Source organism: Scyliorhinus canicula, chromosome 16 (genome assembly GCF_902713615.1).
Source record: "Scyliorhinus canicula chromosome 16, sScyCan1.1, whole genome shotgun sequence".
Lineage (NCBI taxonomy): Eukaryota > Metazoa > Chordata > Chondrichthyes > Carcharhiniformes > Scyliorhinidae > Scyliorhinus > Scyliorhinus canicula.
In genome coordinates this window covers 114,179,794-114,204,578 of record NC_052161.1, presented here as the reverse complement: position 1 = coordinate 114,204,578, position 24,785 = coordinate 114,179,794, and the positions used below count along the sequence as shown (strand labels likewise).

General features: G+C 49.3%; 1 protein-coding gene across 1 annotated transcript in view; it reads right to left on the bottom strand.

Moving 5' to 3' along the window:
* LOC119951040 (golgin subfamily A member 6-like protein 7) overlaps positions 1–24,785 on the bottom strand; it is a 116,813-nt gene that overhangs the window by 30,152 nt on the left and 61,876 nt on the right. Inside the window, exons 7-9 of the mRNA XM_038774075.1 lie at positions 21,801–21,966; positions 7,673–7,753; positions 5,272–5,412 (exon numbers count right to left, since the gene is read on the bottom strand). Of these exons, the coding sequence (XP_038630003.1) occupies positions 5,272–5,412; positions 7,673–7,753; positions 21,801–21,966 (388 nt within the window). The remainder of the gene's footprint in view (positions 1–5,271; positions 5,413–7,672; positions 7,754–21,800; positions 21,967–24,785) is intronic.

Below are 24,785 nucleotides of genomic sequence, written 5' to 3'. Positions count from 1 at the left end.
TTTCGCTGTCGGCACAACCGGAAGATCCTGCCAGTGGGAATGGCTGAAAAATCCTGGCTGTTTTACATAATCAAGGCAAGTGGAATTGAACCTTACACCTCAGGCACCTAGTGTCCGCATCAAGGTCTCCAAGGAAGTGCATAGCACAGTTAGATGGAAAGTATAACTCCCTCTATACTGCTCCTGTAGTAATCCACGGGAGGCAGGAGTTCCGTCACCACACCAATATTTATTCACAATAACGATATTACAGGAGCAGCTACAAACAGTGCTGCTAGCAGTCCAGTCAACTTAAGACTGGCTCACAAAGCCTCCACAGGTGATTATATGGGCCCCCTCAATGAGCTATCATTGAGGGAGCTCATACTCCAATTGGCCAACCAATAAAGCCAATTGGAGTTCATTACAGCTCCCAAAAATGTGCCTCCGTTTCAACCTCAGTTACTGGATAAAGGTTGCCCATAAAACCTCAACAAACTGGACTTCCTGGTGGCGGCCATGGAGTGAAGTGGTCACAGATTTGGTGGCTGCTGCTGGAGGTGGAATATTTTGGCCCTTCTCCACCCAAATTGTGTGGTGTTGGATGGCAAAAGGTGCATGAGCACTGAGCATGAGCACTGAGCACTCCTCTGGTGGGACTGGTTTATGGCTCATCTGACGAGGAGTGCAACGAGAAAGAGACAACAGCTTGAGCAAGAGAGTATTTGTGGTGCGACTCAGGATAAGAGGCGGAGAAGAGGGGGCAGCCCTGCCCTCCCAGTGGTCTAAGGAGCAGTTGGTGGAATTCCTCAACAGCAAGTTCCAGCTGCAAAGGAAGGAGGCCTTAGAGGACTTGGCTAATGTGGTGGAGCGGCTAAGGATGGCGATTGAGTGTGTGGAGCAGAGGCAGGAGACGCAAGGCCTGGCAATCCAAAAGGCGGAGGAGACGGTGTGGGAGCACAAGGACTGGTTGACCTCACTGGAGGCGGAGATGGGAGTGGTGACGAGCAGTCAGAAAAGGCTGAGAGAAAAGCTGGAGGTTTTTGAGACCCACTCCAGGAGGCAAAATCTTAGGATTGTGGGGATGCCCGAGAGCATTGAAGGTACGGAGGCCACCAAGTGCGTGCTGAACATGCTGGAGAGATTGATGGGGGAAGGGTAGTCAGGTGCCCCAGGTGGGGGCTACCATGCTAGCTGGTTGGGCTAGTTAATGGGAGAGAAATGTGGGGTTGCCAGGAGGAGGGAGTGGGGAATGGGTTAGTTTTTTGTTTGGTTAAGGGGGGAGGGAATGCTGACATGGATGTGGTTGGTGTGGCACAGTTGGTTAAGGAGGGATGGCAACGGATATCTTGGGTTGGGTCTGGAATACCGCGCGACACACGGACCGGGGCAGCTAACTAAAGAACGGTGATGTATGATTGGCAGGGGAAGGGGGCAGGGAGCCCCTCGACCTGGTTGGTCACATGGAACATGCGAGGATTGAATGGGCCAATTTAGCGGTCGCACACTTGATGAGCCTGAACGCGGACGTTGTGCTCCTTCAGGATACGCACCTGAAACTGGGAGTTCAGACAGGGCTGAGGAAGGAATGGGTAGGGCAGGCGTTCCACTCAGGGTTGGACATGAAGACCAGGGCCGGCTCAAGGCACCGGCAACTCGGGCAGTCGCCCGGGGCGCCATGTGCTAGGGGGCGCCAGAGACTCGGGTCCCGCGCATGCGCAGTTGGACCGGTGCCAACCAGCGCATGCGCGGTGGCCGCACTCCCCCAGGGTGGACGCACTCCCCCAGGGCGGCCCCCCCCCTGTCCGCCCCCCCTCGGGTCCGCCCCCCGCCCCCCCTCGGGTCCGCCCCCCGCTCGGGTCCGCTCGGCCCCCCCCCCTCTCGGCCCCGCCCCCCCCCTCGCCCCCCCCCCCCCCCCCCCCTCGGGCGCCGAAGTTCAACTTGCCCGGGGCGCCAGCAACCCTAGGGCCGGCGCTGAAGACGAGGGGGTTGTTGGTGCTGGTCAGCAAGAAAGTGGCCTTCAAGGTTGGCAGTACTGTAGCCGACCCTGGGGGCAGATACGTGATGGTTAGTGGTAAGTTGTTCAGGGTACTTCAGGTTGAACCGGGGAACGAGGCAGAGGAGCCCACTCTCCCCACTGCCTTTTGCTCTGGTGATAGAGCTGTTGCCAATGGCGCTCAGGGCGTCGAGGGATTGAGCAGGGTGGGGTGGAGCAGAGAGTCTCATTGTATGCGGATGATCTGTTAAACATTTCGCACCTGGTGGGAAGTTTTGATAGGATCATGGAGATCCTGAGGGAATTTGGCCCAGATCCTCAGGGAATTTAGGAGGTCATGTCTCACTAACAGGATGGTTAGTGGAAGGGTGTGTTTCTGAATTGGGGGCTGTGGCTAGTGATATCAGTGCTGGGACCTTTGCTGTGGTTAGCATATATAAATGATTTATAGGAAAATATAACTGGTCTGATTCGTAAGTTTGCAGACGACACAAAGGTTGGTGGTATTGCATAGAGCGACAAGGACTGTCAGAGGATATTTACAACACCAGGTTAAAGTCCAACAGGTTTGTTTCAAACACTAGCTTTCGGAGCACTGCTCCTTCCTCAGGTGAGCAGTGCTTTGAAAGCTAGTGTTTGAAACAAACCTGTTGGACTTTAACCTGGTGTTGTAAGACTTCTTACTGTGCTCACCCCAGTCCAACGCCGGCATCTATACATCATGTCAGAGGATACAGCAGGATATAAATCAGTTAGAGACTTGGGCGGAGAGATGGCAGATGGAGATTAATCAGGACAAATGTGAGGTGATGTAATTTACAAGGTTTAATACAGATGGGAAATATACAGTAAATGGCAGGTCCCTTAAGAGTATTGATAGGCAGAGGGAGCTGGGTATACAGGTCCACAGGTCACTGAAGGTGGCAACGCAGGTGGAGAAGGTAGTCAAGAAGGCATACGGCATGCTTGCCTTCATCGTCCGGGGAATTGAGTATAAAAAGTCATGCTACAGCTGTAGAGAATCTTAGTTACTTGGAATATAGTGTTCAATTCTGGTCACCACACTACCAGAAGGATGTGGAGGCTTTGGAGAGGGTACAGAAGAGGTTTACCAGGATGTTGCCTGATATGGAGGGCATTAGCTATGAGGGGAGGTTGGATAAACTTGGTTTGTTCTTACTGGAATGTTGGAGGTTCGGGGCGACCTGATAGAAGTCTACAACATATGAGGTGCATGGACAGAGTGGATAGTCAGAACTTTTTCCCGGGTGGAAGAGTCAATTACTAGGGAACATAGGTTTAAGGTGCGAGACACAAAGTTTCGAGGATATCTGCAAGGGAAGTTTTTACACAAAGGGTAGCGGATGCCTGGAATTGGCTGCTGGAGGTGGTGGAAGCAGGTACGATAGTGACGTTTAAGGGGGTGTCTTGTCAAATACATGAATAGGATGGGAATAGAGGGATACGGGCTCCGGAAGTGGAGAAAGTTTGAAGTTAAACTGGCAGCATGGTCGGCACAGGCTTGGAGGGCCAAAGGGCCTGTTCCTGTGCTGTACTTTTCTTTGTTCTTTGGAGATGCAGGTGAGGGACTTTGCGAGGAGGTGCAGTCCTTACCGGGGCTGTCGCCTCCGGTATTGCAAGATAAGCTGTTGTCCGAGGATGACATCGGGGAGGGGAGAGTGCGGATATTAACGGAGAACTGATGGGGAGGCCGCTCCGATGGAGATCAAGTAGGATTTGGGTAGGGCAGCACGGTGGCGCAGTGGGTTAGCCCTGCAGCCTCACGGCGCCGAGGTCCCAGGTTCGATACGGCTCTGGGTCACTGTCCGTGTGGAGTTTGCACATTTTCCCCGTGTTTGCGAGGGTTTCACCCCCACAACCCAAAGATGCGCAGGGTAGGTGGATTGGCCACGCTAAATTTCCCCTTAATTGGAAAAAATGTATTGGCTACTCTAAATTAAAAAAATTTTTTAAAGTAGGAGTTGGGTGGGGTGAGGGCCGGGATGTGGAAGGAAGCCTTGTGGAGGGTGAATGCGACCTCAGTGTCTGCGAGGCTACGCCGCAACCAATTTAAGGTGGTGCATAGTGGCCACATGACGGCTACGAGGATGAGCTGGTTCTTTGCAGAGTTGGTGGATAGGTGTGGGCAGTGTGTGGTGGGGGTGGGGGGGGGGGGGGGGGGAGATCACGTCCACATGTTCTGAGCATGTACAAAGCTGAGGAGGATCTGGCAGGGATTCTCGGATGACATGTCTGAGATCCTGGGTGTAGGGGTGGCCCCCAGTCCAGAGGTGGCGATATTTGGAGTGTCTAAAGGTCCGGGTGTCCTGGTGGGGAGAGAGGCCGATGTCTTGCCCTTTGCCTCCCTGATAGGCCGGAGACGGATTTTGCTGAGCTGGCGGGACACGGAGCCTCCAAAGGCGTGAGTGAATGAGCTGGCAGAATTCCTGCACTCAGAGAAAGTTACATTTGCCGGACAGGGAGCGATGGAAGCCATTTATCAATTTCTTTAAGAGGAATTAAGAAAGGGCAGCACGGTGGCACAGTGGTTAGCATTGCTGCCTACGGCGCTGAGGACCCGGGTTCAAATCCTGGACCTGGATCACTGTCCGTGTGGAGTTTGCACATTCTCCCCATGCCTGCGTGGGTTTCGCCCCCACAACCCAAAAGATGTGCAGGTTAGGTGGATTGCCCACGTTAAATTGCCCCTTAATTGGAAAAAATAATTGGGTACTCTAAACTTATTTTAAAAAAAGATGAATCAAGATGTCAGAGGGAGGCTCGGGATGTGGAAGAGGTGGGGGCTTAGGGATTTGTTTCTGATTTCTTTGTTGTTTTGAGGGGGGGAAGATAAGGGGGGAAACGAGGTGGCGTGGGGAGAGATGTGACCTTGGTATCAGGGGTTGTTGTGGGCACGTGTTTTTTATTCTTGTGAATTTCTGGTGTTCTGATAATTCTATGTGTATATGTGCAAAGTGCCTTTAATAAAAATATTTTTTTTAAACTTCAACAAACTGAAGGGAGAGGAGAAATGAAAACAAAAAATACTAGAAACACTCAGCGGGTCTGGCAGCGTCTATGGAGGGAACAATGTTTTGCGTCCAATATGACTTCTTCAGTACTGAGGGAGAGTTCAATCCTTTCAGTCTAAGCTTCCTTTCGATCCAGATTCTGGGAAAATTTTAAAAAGAATCTTAAATCTCATAAAAATTCTCATTTTGGTGATAGATACAAAAGACTACACACACACACACATTAAAATCTGCTCTGGGCTCCAGCGTGAGGTGTTTACTTACCAGAGAGTTCTGGAGGTTGACAAGCTGTGTGGTGGTGTCACACAACTCCTGGTCCTGCTTTCTCAAAAGTTTCTTCAGAGTTTCAATCTCATAATCTTTCTTCTTCAGCTTCTCCTGCATCACCTTCTTCCGAGCCTCGGTCTGGAGCCAAAAAACAAACAAAGCCTGAAGAAGGACAGCGCACATACTCTTCGATGTGTAGGAGGAGGTCTGGGCCTTGACTGGTAAAACCACCCTCTGTTGCTCATTGTCTAACCACCTACCACAAAAATGAGACTGCTGCAAACGCACCTTATTCAGCCAAGTGTCACCCTCAACAACAGCAGACATTTTTCCATCGCCTACATCCTATTAGCTGCCAGCGACTGTCAATAATTGTGTGCTGGATTAATAATAATAATAATAATAATAATATAATAATCGCTTATTCTCAAAAGTAGGCTTCAATGAAGTCACTGTGAAAAGCCCCTAGTCGCTACATTCCGGTGCCTGTTCGGGGAGGCCGGTACAGGAATTGAACCCGCGCTGCTGCCATTGTTCTGCATTACAAGCCAGCTATTTAGCCCATCATGGTAAATCAGTCCCAGCAGTTTTGTCCTATTGCTCAACACCCACTGGAAATTTGACTGAGCCAATCCAACTTCATTTCATATAGAGCCCGTTCCAGCCATGAAGCAGACACTTTCAACCCATCAAGTCTGGACGAGATTCAAAGCCAGATTTCAAAGGTACTTAACCGACTGTACCACCCCAGTCACACTTTCACGAATATTTAATCCAGTTGATCCCTCTCTGTCGAGGGTTGTGGGCCCTCTCTGCAGAAAGTGAGGGGATATAGGTCTGCGCCTGTGCTTAGCTTCACAGCGAGTTCCTCCTTCCAAACTTGTCACTGTGGCCAGTTGTCAAGAGGAGACCAAACACTTCCCTGTAGAATAAAGCTTTTGATCGTCTGCTCGAATATCTCCTTATGCCTCAGTATCAAACTCTGTTTGGTAACACTCCTGTGAAGCACCTTTGGACATATTATCCTCTGAAAGATTTTATTAAATAGTTCACACTTAATTGTCCCTTTCACTTTCTGGGTGAAATGCTGGGAGATCCTTGATGGAAAAGACAAAATGTTAAGGAAAGGCGAATACTGCCCGTTCAAACATCCCACAACAAAACAGGCTTTAAATAGAGGAATAGAGACAGGTTAATGAGTGAAGGGAAAGGATCTAAAAGCGCCCCTGGTTCAATCTATGTGTGCCTTTTTAACTATTCAAGCAGTCAAAGTAAAAGGGGGGTCACCACTTTACAACAACTTGTGTTTTCATAGCACCTTTCACATAGTGAAATGTCCCAAGGCCCTTCCGGGGGAACGTTATCAAACAAAATTTGACTCTGAGCCACAGAAGATAATCTCGGGGCGGATGATTAAAATCTTCATCAAACCGGTAGGTCTTCAGGAGCGTTAAGGGCAGCACGGTGGCACAGTGGTTAGCATTGTTGCCTATGGCGCTGAGGACCCAGGTACGATCCCGGCTCTGGGTCACTGTGCGGAGTTTGCACATTCTCCCCGTGTCTGGGTGGGTCTTACCCCCACATTTGGGGATGTGCAAGGGGCCAGAATTAGATGAGCACAGATATCTTGGTAGATTGTAGCACTGGAGGAGATTACAGTTTACAGAGACTGAGAATGGCAAATGTAATGCAGGGCCTGGCTCTTTTATCCCCAAGTGCATCCCAATGAGATGTCACACTTCAAGAATGTTTATTTTTATTTGCTCTTGGATGTGAGCGTCACTGACAAGGCCAGCATTTTGTGCCCAATCCTAATTGCCCTTGAACCCAGTGTCTTGCTCGGCTATTTAAGAGTCAGCCACAATGCTGAGGGCCTGGATCACATGTGGGCCAGATCAAATTTCCCGTCGTGAAAGAAATTAGTGAACCAGATGGGTTTTTAGGATAATACAGTAGCTTAATGGCTACCAATAGCAAGACTTTTTAAATTTATTAATCAATTGAATCTAAATTCCCCCAGCTGCCAAGACGGGATTTGAACTTCTGTCTCTGGAGCCTAGGCCTCTGATGGCTAGTCCAGTAACATTAACACTATGCTCGTGTGCCCCTTGAATTGAAACATAGAAAATAGGAGCAGGTGGGGGCCCTTTGGCCCTTCAAGACTGCTCCATTCATTATGATCATGGCCAATCAATTCTAATCAAACCCTCCCCAGCTGGAATCTTAGTGATCAGGTCAACGCTTACGTTTTACACCCAGTCTGAGTTTGTCTTTTACTTACGGGTGTGATCCCATTGTTTTTCTTCCCGGGGGAGGGGAGGGTTTCGAGTAGAATGACCCTTTTTGCAAGATGTACAGACATGGCCACAGTCTAACTGCCTTTGGTCCAGAACCTTACCTTGCCATGAATGTCCTCCTTCACACAGCTGTGAGAGGGGGACTTTGTAGCCCTTCTCTCAAACGGTTCCAACTGAAAAGTCTGTATCAAACAGAAGAAATATGGTCAGTAAGATAGAGTTTCCATTTTGGGCACAATCAGCATTCCTGCTGTAAATTGTGTTAGTTTTCCAAATTTTGTATTTGTTGGACTCCTGGTCAAGTTCATCAGCATATCACTGAACGTAAAATCTTCCATTAACCATTGCAATTTGGTGCATTATTTTTATTGATTTTAAATGAACAAATATTGCTTCATACATTTAAGAGTGGGAATCTGGTATGACCTCATAATTAGCCAAAACAAATAAACATTTTAGGAGTGTCTAGTCCATAGATTTGCTGTGAGTAGTCTTATGTTAACTAATTGAAAATGACTTTGAAAAGCTATACAAAACTGGGTTACATTGGTGTGAAGTTGTGAGTTTATTTTCAATTAAATATTGACAACAATTTCAAGAGCCTTCTTGAAGGTCTTGGTTGGCATGGTAACACAGTGGTTAGCACTGTTGCTTCACAGCTCCAGGGTCCCAAGTTCGATTTCCGGCTTGGGCCACTGTCTGTGCGGAATCTGCATGTTCTCCCTGTGTCTGCGCGGGTTTCCTCCGGGTGCTCCGGTTTCCTCCCACAAGTCCCGAAAGATGTGCTGTTAGGTCATTTGGACATTCTGAATTCTCACTGTGTACCCGAACAGGTGCCGTAATGTGGCGACTAGGGGCTTCACTGCAGTGTTAATGTAAGCCTACTTGTGACAATAAAGATTATTTTAAAAAAGACCTGAAAATGGGCATAATTGGTTGAAACTCAATATCTGGGGTGTGGCCAGTTTTGTTGGGATGAGCTTCCACTGCAGTATTTCTTACTTAGTTCAAAACCTTGTGGAAATTCTATTTGCACTGGATGTCATTTGCATTTTAAATTCAACGTGCCTGTGTGTTGTGTTTATTTAAGTGTGTTTGTACATGTTCAGTATGCAGATTTTGTGTTTTGTGCATATTCGGCGTATGTGCCTGTGCATGCTCGGCATGTGTTTTATGTGCGTGTGATGTGTTTGGTTTGTATGTTAGGTGTCTTGTGTATGTTTAGTGTGCATGTTCAATGTGCAGATGTTTTGTGTGTATATATTCAACGTGCTTGCCTGTGTGCGTTCAATGTGCTGTACTGGTGCATGTTGTTAGGAACTTTGGAAATTAACAAGGTTAACATGGAACTCGAGATGAAAACAAAATAATATTCAGGTGACAAAACTAACAGGCATCTAGCGGAATAATGCAATGCGATTTGCCCAGAAAAAAGGTTAGCGGGCATCTGGAGACATTGAGGTGTGAATGACCTTATCGGAAACCTTGATTACCAAAGATTACCAACGATCAGTGGGGCTACACAAATGATAACTTCTAAAGGTAGGGTGATCATTGCTCGGCACAACATTGAGGGCCGAAGGGCCTGTTCTGTGCTGTACTGTTCTAATTCTAATTCTAAAGACAAGGAATTTGAGAGATGTAGACAACAGAATCCACAAGATACAGTGTTGTGCCTTCGCTGAACCAGGAAGAGACATTTTTGTGGACTCGATCACCTGAGCGCTATTGTGTGGTAACTATTAGCTGGATTTGACTTATAGAGTTACTGAAATAGGATGTTGCTTGGAATAAGAGTATCTCAGTGAGTCCAGGGTACATTTCGGGAACAAGCAGTAACTTCAGATAAAACGGTGTCTTTAGTTATCGATACATTAGTCTTTTGTCGGGTGTTTTTTTCTTTTACTTTAATAGATATTATTTATGAATTGTTTACACAATGACTGGAATTGTTCCTCGCTGGATTGTACATTGTTTCTCACATTATTCCACATAAAAATACACCACTAAGAACCAGTGTTTCAAGTTATCCTTCGGGGTTTTGAGACACTCTCGTGGGTAACATCAGCGGGGTTCTCTTTCCTCGGATGGTGATGTCTAGCATGAGGGGGCATAGCTTTAAATTGAGGGGAGATAGATGTAGGACAGATGTCAGAGATAGGTTCGTAACTCAGAGAGTAGTAAGGGCGTGGAATGCCCAGCCTGCAACAGTAGTGGACTCGCCAACACTAAGGGCATTCAAATGGTCATTGGATAGACATATGGATGATAATGGAATAGTGTAGATGGGCTTTAGAGTGGTTTCACAGATCGGCGCAACATCGAGGGCCGAAGGGCCTGTACTGCGCTGTAATGTTCTATGTTCTATGTTCTAAAACCTAGTGTGCATGGAAGATTTATGTGTGGCTGTATATATTCAGCGTGTGTGTTCTGTATGTATTCAGCGTCTGTGTTATTTACAGAATCAGAGCTCAGTCTAATTCTGCCCTCATTCATTACCAACACCAGCACCTTCCAGTAAATGTCTTGGCGAAGGATCGGAAGGAATCCTGGCTTTCAACCACTGAGGCTAAATCCAGCCTGTCTGGCCGTCTGGCCAGGATCCTGATCGGGACTGCAGATGGATCCTGGGCTGGTCATTGCGCTCGGCATAGTTTAGTACCATCCATCTGCTGTTCTGAATGGCTAAATAATTTAGGAAAGAGGGTCTGCATTATGTATCTGTGAACTACATTTCTTGGAGCCAGAGAGCTAGATTCTCCTCACCCCGACGCTGAAATCGCGTCCGGCGCTGGGGTGGAGAATCCACTTTCGCGCATGGAATCGGGACCACCGCCGTTTCCCCGAAACTCCGGCCTGCGAACAGCGGCGTACCTGGGAAGTACGCCGCACCGCGTATCCCCTACCAGCGGTCATTGCTGGAAGCCCGCCCGCCATTCTCCACCCCCGACAGCGTGGATTTAATGTGGTCCTGTCATTCGGAATACTCGGATAGCGGCTGCGGACTCAGTCCACGGCCGCCATGGTCGCGGGCGGGCCGCTCAGAGGGCAAGGGGGGGCCTCATACGGGACTGGGCTATTTTTGGGCGGGCGGTCCGGAAGTGGCATGCGGCCGATCGGGGGCACTATTTAGGAGGTCCAGCTCCATGGTCTGAGTCCGCCATGGAGCACGGCGCAGCCGCTAGAAGCCGCCACCGTGCGCATGCTCGGACTCTGATCAGGAGGTGGGGGGACCGTATCTGCAGTTATAGCTGCTAGATTCCTGACGGGTCCCTGCTAGCCCCCTGTAGGGCTATGAATATGGGGCCTTTTGACGCCAGTTTTTCTGGGTGAAAGGCCACAGTTTTTACGACGGCGTGGGGACATAGTGCTTGAAATGGAGAATCCAACCCATGTCGGGGAGAATGCTGGTAGGTGGAGTTGAAATGCCCATCAGCCATGATTGAATGGCGGAGTGGACTCGATGGGCCGAATGGCCTTACTTCCACTCCTATGTCTTATGGTCTTATGGTCATTCTGAAATTTCTTTGTAATTTCAGTACATTTAAGAGATACATAGACTCCCAAAGTTACTACCTGCAGTTACAAAGATCAGCTAGGTGCAAATGACTGCTTCTTTTGTACAATCTCTGTTCCTGCTCCCATACTGTGTTATGTTGCACCGGACCAAACAGACTATCAATTTGCTAGCTTCCATATCCAAGCAGGGAGCTCGTTCAGGTAGTACAATGATCAGAGTTAACAAAGGGGGGCAAGGGCAGCACGGTGGCACAGTGGTTAGCATTGCTGCCTATGGCGCTGAGGACCCAGGTTCGAATCCCGGCCCTGGGTCACTGTCCATGAGGAGTTTGCACATTCTCCCCGTGTCTGCGTGGGTTTCACCCCCACAACCCAAAAGATGTGCAGGATAGGTGGATTGGCCATGTTAAAATTGCCCCTTAATTGGAAAAAATAATTGGGTAATCTAAATTTAAAAAAAACAAAACAAAGGGGGGCACGGTGGCACAGTGGTTAGCACTGCTACCTCACAGCACTAGGGACCCGGGTTCAATTGCGCCTCAGGTGACTGTCTTTGTGGAATTGGGACTTTCTCTCCGTGTCTGCGTGGGTTTCCTCCGGGTACTCCGATTTTCTCTCACAGTCCAAGGATGGATTTGTTATGCTAAAAAGTGCCCCTTGGTGTCCAGGGATGTACAGGTCAGGTTACAGGAATAGGGCAGGGGAGTGGGCCTCGGTAGGGTGCTCTCTCAGCGAGTTGGTGCAGACTTGATGGGCCGAATGGCCTCCTTCTGCACTGTAGGAATTTATGGGGGAAAGAAAGGTCGCCCATGGATCCAGGTGCTGATCCACCATTCAGAGAGTCCTGCTGGATAGAGACACTCAGCTGTGACGCCCTCTGTGGATGAACAGCGTGCAGACACTTGCCATCTTGTGCGCTGAAAGTCTACTTGGCCTTGAATCCACATCACAGTGAGAGTCAGCGCCCTCAAGACCTATCCAAAAAATAGGTGCTCCCAGCTCAGCAAACTCTGACAGGAGAGTCACACTCTGTCACCAAATAATGAGTGGCTGTATAATAATGTCTGCCAATGGCAAATGAGTGGCTTCAATTGTAGACACAATTCTTGGCCATGATTTCTAAGCAATAAAACGTGAAATAAGGGGATGAAGGGTATTAACAAGAGGGTTGGTAATAACCAACCCTCCCTGTAAAAGTTGTTCACAGCCTATTTATTGTACAGTGCAGCATGTTCTGGATGGTTCCATGGCCATGCATGCTTGTAGCTTAGAGGGCGCATTGGTAATAGCCAGTTTGATAAAAGTGTCTCCACATTTGTACAGAAATAATTGAATCTACAAGCCAAACTGAACAAAGCAGTACCTGACTGAGGGTGAAAGAGAGCAACTCACTGCTTTGACATTGACGAGCAAGATCGCCCTGAATCTCTGCTATTTCAGCCTTGCTATTGCAGCTTGCGTTCATTTATGCTTTGAGTTTTGGCATCGCATTAAAACAAGTCAAAGGAACAACCTCGCCCCCCCAAGCTGGCAAAGAAAGTCTGATCTTAATTAGTCACTACTGTCTCTCCTGAAGGTGTTGTAACTTGTTGGGGATCCAGTTGCATGGGAACTCATTTCACCCTAAACAGTAATTCTTCATGCATGATCCTGGGCTGCTGTGAGTGTGAACAGGCAGCTTTACCGTGCTTGAATAGAAACAATGTGCAGGGGTACGGGGAAAAGGCAGGGGAATGGCACTAAGCTCGTTCAGAGAGCTGACGCAGACACGATGGGCCAAATGGCCTCCTTGTGCGTCGTAACAATTGTGTGATTCTGAACGGCAATCATAGCTGAACCAACTTCTATCCTCACCTTTCATTTACATCCGTTTGGCACCAACATTATAATAATAATCTTTAGTGCCACAAGTAGGCTTAACATTAACACTGCAATGATGTTACAGTGAAAAGCCCCTAGTTGCCAGACTCCTGCACCTGTTTGGGTACACAGAAGGAGAATTCAGAACGTCCAAATTACCTAACAGCACGTCGTTCGGGACTTGTGGGAGGAAACCGAAGCATCCGGAGCAAACCCACGCAGACACGAAGAACGTGCAGACACCGCACAGACAGTGACCCAAGCCGGTTATCGAACCTGGGACCCTGGAGCTGTGAAGCAACTGTGCTAACCACTGTGCTACCATGCCGCCCACAGAGGCCAATATTATGGAATCCTAGGATTATTAAGTGGAGGCACTAAATTCACAAGCCATAAAGTTATACCAAACCTCTACAAAACACTAGTTCAGACTCAGCTGAAGTATGCCATCAATTGTGGACTCCACACTTCAGGAAGGATGTGAAGGTCATTGAGAGAGGGCACAGAGTGATTCCAGGGATAAAAGGTTACAGTTCCATGGATAGACAGGAGAACCTGGGATTTTTCTTCTTGGAATAGAGAAAGCAGAGAGGAAATTTGACTCAAATATTAAAAATCATAAAGGGACTAAATAAACTAAACAAGTGGGCGGCATGGTGGCGCAGTGATTAGCACTGCTGCCTCACGGCGCCGAGGAACCGGGTTCGATCCCGGCCCCGGGTCACTATCCGTGTGGAGTTTGCAGATTCTCCCCGTGTCTGCGTGGGTCTCACCCCCACAACCCTAAAAGATGGGCAAGATAGCATAATGGTTAGCACAATTACTTCACAGCTCCAGGGCCCCAGGTTCGATTCCCGACTGGGTCACTGTCTCTGCGGAGTCTGCACGTTATCCCCGTGTCTGCGTGGGTTTCCTCCGGGTGCTCCGGTTTCCTCCCACAATTCAAAGATGTGCGGGTTAGGTGGATTGGCCATGCTAAACTGCCCTTAGTGTCCAAAAAGGTTAAGTGGGGGTTGCTGTGTTGCGGGGATGGGGTAGATAGGTGGGCTTGAGTGGGTTGCTCTTTGTAAGGGCCGGTGTAGACTCGATGGGCCGAATAGCCTCCTTCTGCACTGTAAATTCTATGATTCTATGATCTATGATTCAATGTGCAGGGTAGGTGAATTGGCCACACTAAATTGCCTCTTAATTGGAAAGAAAAAAGATTTGGATACTCTAAATTTATAAAAAATATTTTAAAAAATAAATAAATAAACTAAACAAGGAGAAACTGCTTTCAATGGGTGAAAGGTTGACAACCATCCGCCACAGGTTTGAAGTACTTGGCAAAAGAAACAGAGAGGACAAGAGCAAAAAAATGTGGTTAAAATTGGGAATGCATAATAAAATGTTTTTTAAAAATTGGAAATGCGCTGTCTGGTAGAGTGGTGGTAAGATTAAGTGTGTCGAATCAAGTCCAAGATCAGGTGTAATGCCTGTTCTTGTCAGCTTGGATCGAGTGTGTCTCTCTTGCGGAGAGCATAAACTGGATTCAGTTTGAATTTGAATTGGTTTTTGGAGCAAGCAAGGAGATTGATTAAGGGTGTGGCTCTGTGGCACAATGGATAGCATGTTAGACTTCTAGGGCATGATTCTCCGCAAATGCGGAGAGTCGTAAAGGCTGCCGTGAAACTGGCCGTGTTTCACGGCAGCCTCCGCGCCCCCTCCCGGGATCCGATTCTCCCCCCCCGGTCAGGGCTAACAGCGGGGCCCCGTGAAGCACGGCATCGCGGGCTTAGTGACCGTCGCTAAGCCCGCGCACCAAGGGTCACGGCGGCTGACGCGCACAATGACGTCAGCCGCGCATGCGCGGATTGGACGGCTCCAACCCGCGCATGCGCGGATGACGTCATCACGCATATGCGTCAAACCCGCGCATGCGCGGGCCGTCATGCCCCTCAGCCGCCCCGCGGACTGATCCTGCGGGGCGGCGGAGGAACAAAGAGTGCGCGGGTTTCGGACCCGCTGCCCACCGATCGCGGGCCCATGCCACCCTTGGCACGGCCGTGCCAATCAGTGCCATGATTGTCGGGAACGGAACTTTGCGGCCGTTTTCACGAACGGTGAGAGCAGGTGTGTTTGCGTTCGTGAAAACGGCCGTAAAGGCCTGGGAACTCAGCCCATCGGCCAGGGGAGAATTGCTGTTCGCCGTAAAAAAACGGCGAGCAGCGATTCGTGTCGTGGGGCGGCCGTGGGGGAGGGGGGAAGAATAGCGGGAGGTCAGGAAAAATGTTGGGAAGGCCCTCCCGCTATTCTTCAACTCGTCGTGGGCAGCGGAGAATCGCGCCCCTAGTTATTGTCTGATTAAACATTCAAAGGTTGTAGGTTCAAATTTCACTAGAGTCAACTTTTAAGGGCAGCATGGTGGCACGTGGTTAGTACTTCTGCCTCACAGTGCCATGGACCCCGTTTCGATTCCGATCTTGGGTGACTGTCTGCGTGGAGTTTGCACGTTCTCTCCGTGTCTGCGTGGGTTTCCTTCCATAGTCCAAAGATGCACAAGTTAGGTGGTTTGGCCATGCTAAATTGCTCCTTAGTGTCCAAAGAAGTTAGGTTCGGTTATGTCGATAGGGTGGGGTGCGCGGGGAAGTGAACCTGGTTAGGGTGCCCTTTCGGAGGTCAGTGCAGATTCAATAGGCCAAATAGCCTCCTTCTGCACCGTAGGGATTCTATGGTTGCCCTGTCCACTCTGCGCATTGGCTTTGTAAATCTGAGAAAGGAATAGAATTTTAAAAACAGACTCAATCGCAGCCTTCAAAAAGGTAATTGACAAAATAGATGAAAGGGGGGGGAAAAGTGGGGGATTAACTGTTTTGCTCTGCAAAAGAGCTGGTGCAAAGCTGATGGGCTGAATGGCCTCATTCTGAGCTGCACTGTTCTATGCTTCAACGAGTTGAGATCTCTACAGATTCGTCGTCTGGGATGGGATCAGGGGCTCTCCTGGTCTGGCTGGTTCAGACCCCATCAGCTGCTGCTGCTCCTCAGACAGCTTTGGGACCTTGGAATAAGGCCGAATCTTATATACGAGGGGTGACAACATGGCTCAGTCGTTTCCCACTGCTTCTCAAGAGGGAAGATTGGAAAATTGTGAATCACCCTAACTAATCAAGCAGTTGCAGGCAAGAACTTTCCCTAATCCCTGATGCTGCAATTTGATATTGTGAATAATGTCTTGCGGCTTCATTTCCCAGCATGCCGGTTTACAGATCTGTGCTAAATTCTGGCCTGTGAGATTGTCACTGAATGTATCGAGATCAACGGATCTACTATTTTGTTAAAGCAATTCAGACAGGAATTTAATGCAAATTTGACAACCAATGCATTATAAAGCAGCACCAAGAGCATATTACACTCCTAGGACTGAGATAAGAACAGTCACAGTTCCATCTGATCACCTGAATCAGTGCAGGGCAAACCAGTCATACATACATTTAAAATGTTCAATTTTCAAAAGTCTCAGAAAAAGTCCCAGGAGAAATAGATTAAATCCACCATCAAATTCCCCACACGGAGACCTCTGAATATTTAATAGCAAATGAGGGGTATACTATGACTGCTTGCAAGAGGGTTCAGGCTGTTTAACTCATTTAACAATGCACCTTATAGGCAGCAGGTGGGGGATCAATTGAAAAGAAACCGCAGATTTGAGAATCGGAAATAAAAGCAGGAAATGTTGGAACGTACACGGCAGATCAGTCACCATTTGGGAAGGTATGGAGACATTTTGGGGATGTGACCCTTTCTTCAGAAGTGATAGCGATGGCAGAACTCTGATCTGACAATATATTAAATTTGTCTCTTCCCCTCTTCATTTTAAAAATAAATTTAGAGTACCCAATTCTTTTTTTCCAACTAAGGGGCAATTTAGCATCCGGGCCCTTGGGAGGCCATATTCGGGGTGTTGGACCAGCCAGGGTTGGAAACGGGTGCGGAGGCAGATGTTGTAGCCTTCGCCTCGTTGATCGCCCGAAGCTGGATCCTGATGGGATGGAGAGCAGCCTCTCAACTTTTGAGAAGGTTAAGTTTGAACTGAGGGAAAGGATGGAGGGGTTCTAAAATTCTTGGGCATTATTCATTATGCACTTTCATGAATTGGATAACATTGAACATTGGGTGGGGGGGGGGGGGGTGTTGGGAGGGTTGGGGGGGAGGGTGGACTGTATGTGTTAATGGTGACTATGGGTGATTCCTGATTCCTTTTTGTTTGTTATGTCATGTGAGAGTACCTTTAAGAAATGGGTGTTTATAAATGGGTGTGTATATAAGTATCTGTAGTGAGAGTACCTTTAAGAAATGGGTGTTTATTACTGCAGTGATGTCAGAGAGTGGGTGGAGCTGGCTGTCTGTCAGCTTTTTACTTTCGTTTTAGGCTGTTTGCTGCAGGGTGTGTTTTAGTTTTGTTTTCAGTGTTGGAGCTGAAGCCAGACTAAGCAGGTGTACTGTGGTTCTCTCTGCCATGAAAAGACTATCTTTTGATCATTTGGTGAATTCAGAATTATAAATGTTTTCAGTAATGAGTGTAAACCTGATGTGCTTCTGTTAAAAGGTGTTTCTTTTGTCTTCTGGATCTTGTTTGGGAAGTTATTAAGGTTTACTTCGTGTTGTATTCCTTGGGGTGGTATTTGAATTGATGATTGCTAAGATGTTCACTGTATGTTTTAAAAAGGTTAAATACACATTGTTTTGCTTTCTAAAATACTTTTCCATTTCTGCTGTACCACACCTGTCGAGTTGGCCGTGTGCTGCCCATACCACAATCTATTCAAAGTTGTGGGTCAGGTGAACTCCATGATACACTTTGGGGTTCTCTAAACCCTGGCCCAGAACAGTTAACATGCGGGCTGCTGTTTGGGGGTTTGGTGGGAGGATGGGATTGTTGTTGTTGATATGGAGATTGATATTGTATTCGTTACTGCTTATTGTTTATTGCCAGCAATGCCCAGCAATGCCCACATCCTACGCACGAATAAAGAAAAATCTGCTCCAATTCCTTGAGTTCTTCTAACTCAACTATCCATTTTCTACTTTGCACCAAGACCCATTTATCAATCCCACCTGTGCTCAGTGACCTATATTGGCTTCATGTCCTGCAGTCGCTTCATGTAAAAGTTCTCACCCTTGCTTTAAAATCCCTCCATGGCCTTTGCTCCTCCCTATCGCTGTAATCTCCTCCAGTCCCACAATCTTCCGAGGTATCTGCACTCTTCCAAATTTCACCTTTTGGATATTCACCACCAGCAGCCCTGTTTTCAGCTCTAAATCTCTGGAATTCCTTTCCCAAACATCTCTACTTCTCTCTCCTCCTTTAAGAAGTTTGTTAAAACTTTCCTCTTTGACCAAGATTTTTATCGCCTGTGCTAAAAGCTGTTTGGATGGCTCAATGCCAGAATTTTGTTTGATAATGCTCCTATGTTTAAAAGGCCTATATAAATGTAAGCTGGGGCCAATTCTTCTGGTTGTTCTGCTGTGCCTCCTGTGGTAACCCCAGTGGAAAGGTTTTGGAGAAGGCTGGAACATGGCCAGGAACCGCCTTGAGAGGGGAAGTCCTGATCGGCCTTGTCAGAGGAGCCTGGGCCATAGGGAGCTCTCTGCTCTGGGAGGCCCAGTCCACAGTGGACACTGCACAGTGTCCAACAATGCATGCCCTGAGCTCCACGGGGGCGATTCTCTGAGCCCCGCGCCGTGCCGGAGAATCGCCGCAACCGTGCCATGACGCCCCGATGCCGGCGCGCGATTCTCCAAGGTGGCCGGCCGCGGGCCGCTGGAATCAGCGGGGATGCCGATTCTCCAGCCCGGACGGGCTGAGCAGCTGCGCCGATACAACAGAATCCCGCCGGCGCCGTTCACCCCTGGTCGCTGCCAGCAGGAGCTCTGCGGGAACGGTCGGGGGGCGGCATGTGGGGGGGGCTCCTTCACCGGGGGGGGGGTTCCGATGGGATCTGGCCCGCGATCAGGGCCACCGATCGGCAGACCGGCCTCTCTCTCCCCGGGCCTAACTCCTGGCGCTGCCGGCCCCTGAACACCGACCCTATGTTGGTCAGGGCCGGCGCGCGGAAGAAGTCCCCCACGCATGCTCAGGTTGGCGTGGCGCCCCTTTGGTGACGCATAAGGAGGCTGGAGCAGCGTGAACCACTCCAGCGCTGTGCTGCCCCCCTGCGGGGGCCAGAATCTGTCGTACCCGGGCCCTGTTCGCAATGAGGTTCACGACGGCGCGAACACTTGGGCCCAATATTGGAGAATCGCCCCCATGGGGAGAGAGACTGGCCTCCAACCAGCAAGGCCAGCCCTGGTGTGTGCAGGTTGTGTGGGTCTCATTGTCTCAATCACGGTGAGTCTTTAAGCAGGCTGTTGGTGAATCAGGAATTCACATTCTGAAGAGCTGTGAATCATTAAATTCTATAAAATCCTATTGCGTGGGCAGTATTTACTCAACTCTGCTTTGTTTCCTTAACCATTCATTTGAAAATCTCCTAGGTTTATTACTAAGCCGAGAGTACATAAACTCATCTAAAGTAAACAGTCCCCAGGGTCAATGGGTCTTTCAATTTGGCTGCAGTTACTTTAATGAGCGAGCTTTGCAATGGGCCTCCAGAGGCAAGGATTGTTGGTCTAATTTAATCTTTCTTGTTGATAAAATAAAACACAGCTCTTGGAAGAGGGGAAAGAAATGATCCTTGCGACCAGACCGTTGCTGGCTGTGGCAGGGATGGGGAATGATTGGCGTTGCCACAGTGGAATAAATCTGATTGGTCACAAAACTGGGATACTTGGGGATCTTTGACTAGGCCATTGCTTCAAACTCAGTCTCGCTGATTGTCAAAATTGGTGCCTGCTTGCTGCAGCATAGACTGCAGAGGTTCCAGGTTTAATTCCAGGGTCTGCGTTGAGTGGGTTGTTATCAGCCTCTGCTGGGGAGAGGCTTCAATAGAGCTGGCACCTTTAGGCTAAGGTAGAAAAATGTCCCAAAAGGATTAAATTTAGCTGCTCAAGCCTCTCATTGAATCTCTACAGTGCAGAAGGAGGCCATTCAGCCCATCGAGACTGAACTGACACTTTCAAAAGGCATCCTACCTAGCCCCACTGTGCCACCCTTATGGTTGAAAAGTCCAACAAAACTGATGGTCCAGACTCTCAGGTAAGGCTGGATTTTCTCTCTGGTTGAGCTGGGCAGAAAATAGAATCAGGACTGTTTCCGCAGCCCCCCCCCCCCTCCCCTTTCACAGCCGCACTCCATTAATTGGCATGGAGACAGATTCGCTGCCTAAGGATTCCCTTTCACTAGCAGGATGGAGGAACAGCCTGTAGGGCTCCTGGCCTGCTGCTGCCCCTACCCCCTGCCCCGCCCCACCCTCCCTTTAGGTGCCCCCCCCCCCCCCCCCCCCCCCCCCCCCACCCCCCTTCCAGGCAGATAGACCTCCCCTCCAAGTTCAGAGGACTGGGAATAGCAAGGTGCTTACCGAGCCATCTGCTGCATTGGAGCAGGGAGCTTGCCGGCCCCGAACCTAGCTCAGCAAAAACGGCACTGGCAATGTGGTCGGGAAATCGGCGCCAGTAGTTTCGAGTCTGAGGCTGGGAAGTTGAAGATGTGACTCAGGGAGAAAGTCAACCTGCAGAGTATGATGGTGAGAATGGAGAGGATAGAAATCAGGGGCCAAATTCTCCGTAGCCCGATGCCGAAATGGGGATCGACGATCAGGCGGAGAATGTCTTCCAACACCGGAATTGGGGAAGGTGTGGGTTTGACGCCGGTTCGTGATTCTCTGGCCCCTCCAAATCGGCGTCATTGGGATGCACGCTGCGCGCAGTCACAACGCCGTTGTTGCATCATCAGCCAGCCCACCCGCGATTCTCCACCCCCAACTGGCCAGGTTTCCACTGGCGCAAGCCACGTCTGGTCCCGGCGGTCAGGAAGCTGGCATGCTGGCTGTGGTCAATGTCCAGCGCCGACACACTCTGCCGGGATCCGTGCCGCTGGCCGGGCGGCATCTGCCAAGGCTGGGGGGTATGGTTGGGGGTGGCCAGCAGGTAGGCTGTGGGGTTGGGGTGGGTGGGTACACGGTCCAGCATGGCCGACGCCTGTTTTCCGCCGCTGCTCGTCAGCCCTGCGCAGGTGCAGCCCAGGACTTGGAGATTCTCCGGCCATTTTGCGCATGATCCGCGGGTGTTTCACGTGGTGCCTGTGCTAGCCCCTCACTAATACCAGAATCGATGAGGGTTTTGCGTTGATTTTCCCGCCGTGAAATACTCACGGATCCTCCGTTGGCGCCGGCTCTTACCCTCAATCCATCCCAGAATTCTGATGGGAGTTGAACCTGGGATGCCAATCTGCCTTTTCTAGTTCAAATGCTTGACTATCCTGCTATCCATCAGCTGCATTTAGCACAGAGGAAAATCTCTCTCTCAAGGGGGCAGCATGGTAGCATGGTGGTTAGCATAAATGCTTCACAGCTCCAGGGTCCCAGGTTCGATTCCCGGCTGGGTCACTGTCTGTGCGGAGTCTGCACGTCCTCCCCGTGTGTGCGTGGGTTTCCTCCGGGTGCTCCGGTTTCCTCCCACAGTCCAAAGATGTGCGGGTTAAGTGGATTGGCCATGCTAAATTGCCCGTAGTGTCCTAAAAAGTAAGGTTAAGGGGGGGTTGTTGGGTTACGGGTATAGGGTGGATACGTGGGTTTGAGTAGGGTGATCATTGCTCGGCACAACATCGAGGGCCGAAGGGCCTGTTCTGTGCTGTACTGTTCTATGTAAAAGCAGGCCCTGTATTGACAGCCTGGGCCAGTCACACGTTTAGAAGGTTGCTCGGTGGTCTCTTACCTTGTGCTGCTTAATGGCTTTGTTCAGTCTCTTCTCCTGGTCAAGGCGGGACTGCATCCGCTCCATGGACTCGCGAATCAGGTTGTTCTCCTCAATCTGCCTCAGCAGCTGCTCCTGTAAGCTCTCCATGTCGGTCTGTTGTTTGTGTAGAGTGTTTTGCGACCGTCTGCAGTCACCAAAAATGACAGGAGAGAAATTAAAGAAATCTGAAACGTTCAACGTCCAAAGCAGCTAATTTGCTGTTTGGCGAAGTTTTCCTTTTTTACCCAATTGAGGAAACCAGAGTGTGGGATTAAGACATCCATCTTCACCCAATACATGCACAGGAGCGACCAAGGTTGAGAAAAGGAGAGAATGGAATTTGAGGTAAATTAGGAAGGTGAGGTGAGGTTTTTGAATATTCCTTCATGGGATGTGTACATCATTGACTGGGCCAGCATTTATTGCCCATTCCTAATTGCCCTTGAACAGTGTGGCTTGCTTGGCCATTTCAGAGGGCATTTAAGAGTCAACCACACTGTGGTGGGTCTGGAGTCACATGTAGACCAGACCGGGTAAGGTTGGCAGATTTCCTTCCCGAAAGGGACATTCGTGAACGAGATGGGTTTTTACAACAATCGATTCATGGCCATCATTAGATTTTTAATTCCTGATTCTTGTTGAATTCAAATTTCACATCTGCCGTGGTGTGATTCGAACCCCGGTTACAAGCCCAGTGGCAAGACCACAATGCCACCGGTTCCCCAGGTGACACCAGGTTTGTGGTTTAAAGCTCATGGCTGCAGCACACTGAGAAGGATGACACTAGGACAGACCTTTGCACTTTCTAAAGGGTCATTTCAATTAGAAGGTGGTACAATGAGGTTTGATTTCAGCCACTGTTGAGATGATCCAACTCTGCAGGATTGAATCTGGGTCTCACTCATTAGCATGACGAGAGCACAATGCTCCCTTACTCCACTCACAACACCCCAGGTATGAAGCAGTCCAAGCCCAGAGGCAACAAGATATGGACAACATTCAAACTGGGTGGACAAGTGACAGTGGTTAGCACGTCTGCCTCACAGAGTCAGGGACCCAGGTTCAGTTGGGCAGCATGGTGCCACAGTGGTTAGCACTGCTGCCTCACAGTGCCAGGGACCAGGGTTCAATACCGGCCTTGGGTGACTGTGGAGTTGGCACATTCTCCCCGAGCCTGCGTAGGTTTACTCCGGGTGTTCCAGTTTCCTCCCACAGTCCAAAGATGTGAAGGTTAGATGGATTGCCCATGATCAATTACACCTTAGTGTTCAGGGTTGTGCAGGTTAGGTGGAGTTACGGGGTTGCAAGGATACGGTCGGTGCAGACTCGACGGGCTGAATGGCCTCCTTCTGCACTGTAGGGATTCTACATACATACTGTGGCCAAGTGAGCAGGTCAGAGGCTGGGAACTCTGTGGTGAAAACACACCTCCTAACACCCCGAAGCCTGTCCAACACTTACAAGGCAACAGTGTGGAGTGTGATGGAGTACTGACCATTTGCCTGGCTGAGTGCTGTGGGCAAATCTTTTGGATGAAACAGAGCTGTCTTCTAAACCTCACTTAGTTTGGTATTTTCCTGTGATCCCGAGAGGCCCAGGAAAACTAGAGAAGGGGTGGTCTCACTGAATTGAATATGGGGGTGAGGTGTGAGGGATTTGAGTGATCACGGGGATGGGAAGAGGTCATGAAGAGGGGGGTGGGTGGGCTTGTCTGCTAATCACAGGAGAGGATGCAGATTAGCTCCGAGGGGTTAGGGGAAGCATTCCTGCTCCATTTGGCCCACAAGCAGTGCTGGAAAAACGCTTGCTTGCTGGATCTGGCAAATGGGCTCCATAAGGTTCCAAGTGGCCTAATAACAAAATCACATATAGAACATAGAACAGTACAGCACAGAACAGGCCCTTCGGCCCTCGATGTTGTGCCGAGCAATGATCACCCTACTTAAACCCACGTAACCCGTATACCCGTAACCCAACAATCCCCCCATTAACCTTACACTACGGGCAATTTAGCATGGCCAATCCACCTAACCCGCACATCTTTGGACTGTGGGGGGCAGCACGGTGGCGCAGTGGGTTAGCACTGCGGCCTCACGGTGCTGAGGTCCCAGGTTCGAATCCCGGCCCTGGGTCACTGTCCGTGTGGAGTTTGCACATTCTCCCCGTGTTTGCGTGGGTTTCGCCCCCACAACCCAAAGATGTGCAAGCTAGGTGGATTGGCCACTCTAAATTGCCCCTTAATTGGAAAAATGTTTGGGTACACTAAATTTAAAAAAAAAAAAAAAAAAAAAAAAATCTTTGGACTGTGGGAGGAAACCGGAGCACCCGGAGGAAACCCACGCACACACAGGGAGGACGTGCAGACTCCACACAGACAGTGACCCAGCCGGGAATCGAACCTGGGACCCTGGAGCTGTGAAGCATTGATGCTAACCACCATGCTACCGTGAGGCCCCATATGACATGTTATTAATTAAACTGAAATCTGTGGAAGCTCAGGGTAAACCCTCAGAGTAAATAAGAAACTGGCTGAGGCTAGAAAACAATACGTGCTTGCTGTTTGTATTTTGTGATGGTGTTGGGGGCGGGTGCGGGAGGAAACCGATGAATGGGTGCTCCAGGACTTGGTGTTGTGACTAGTACAGTTCCTTCTTTACATAAATGACTCAAAAATTTAAAGCAATGGAGTTACATTTTTTGATGATACCGAACTGTAGGGCAGTAGAAAAGGCTAAACTCACCAATTTGCATTTTCAGATTACCTTTATCTTAGTAAAGTGCCCTAAGGTGCTTCATCGGTGCTTCGTTATCAAACAGAATTTGGCACTCAATCACACAAGGACATAGTGGGGCAGATGATCAAACGCCTTTTCACAGAGTTAGATTTCAAGGAGTTTCTCAAATGAGGTAAGAGTGGACGAGAGGAATGAGGGGTAGTGGGGTTGTTCCAGAGTTAAGGCCCTC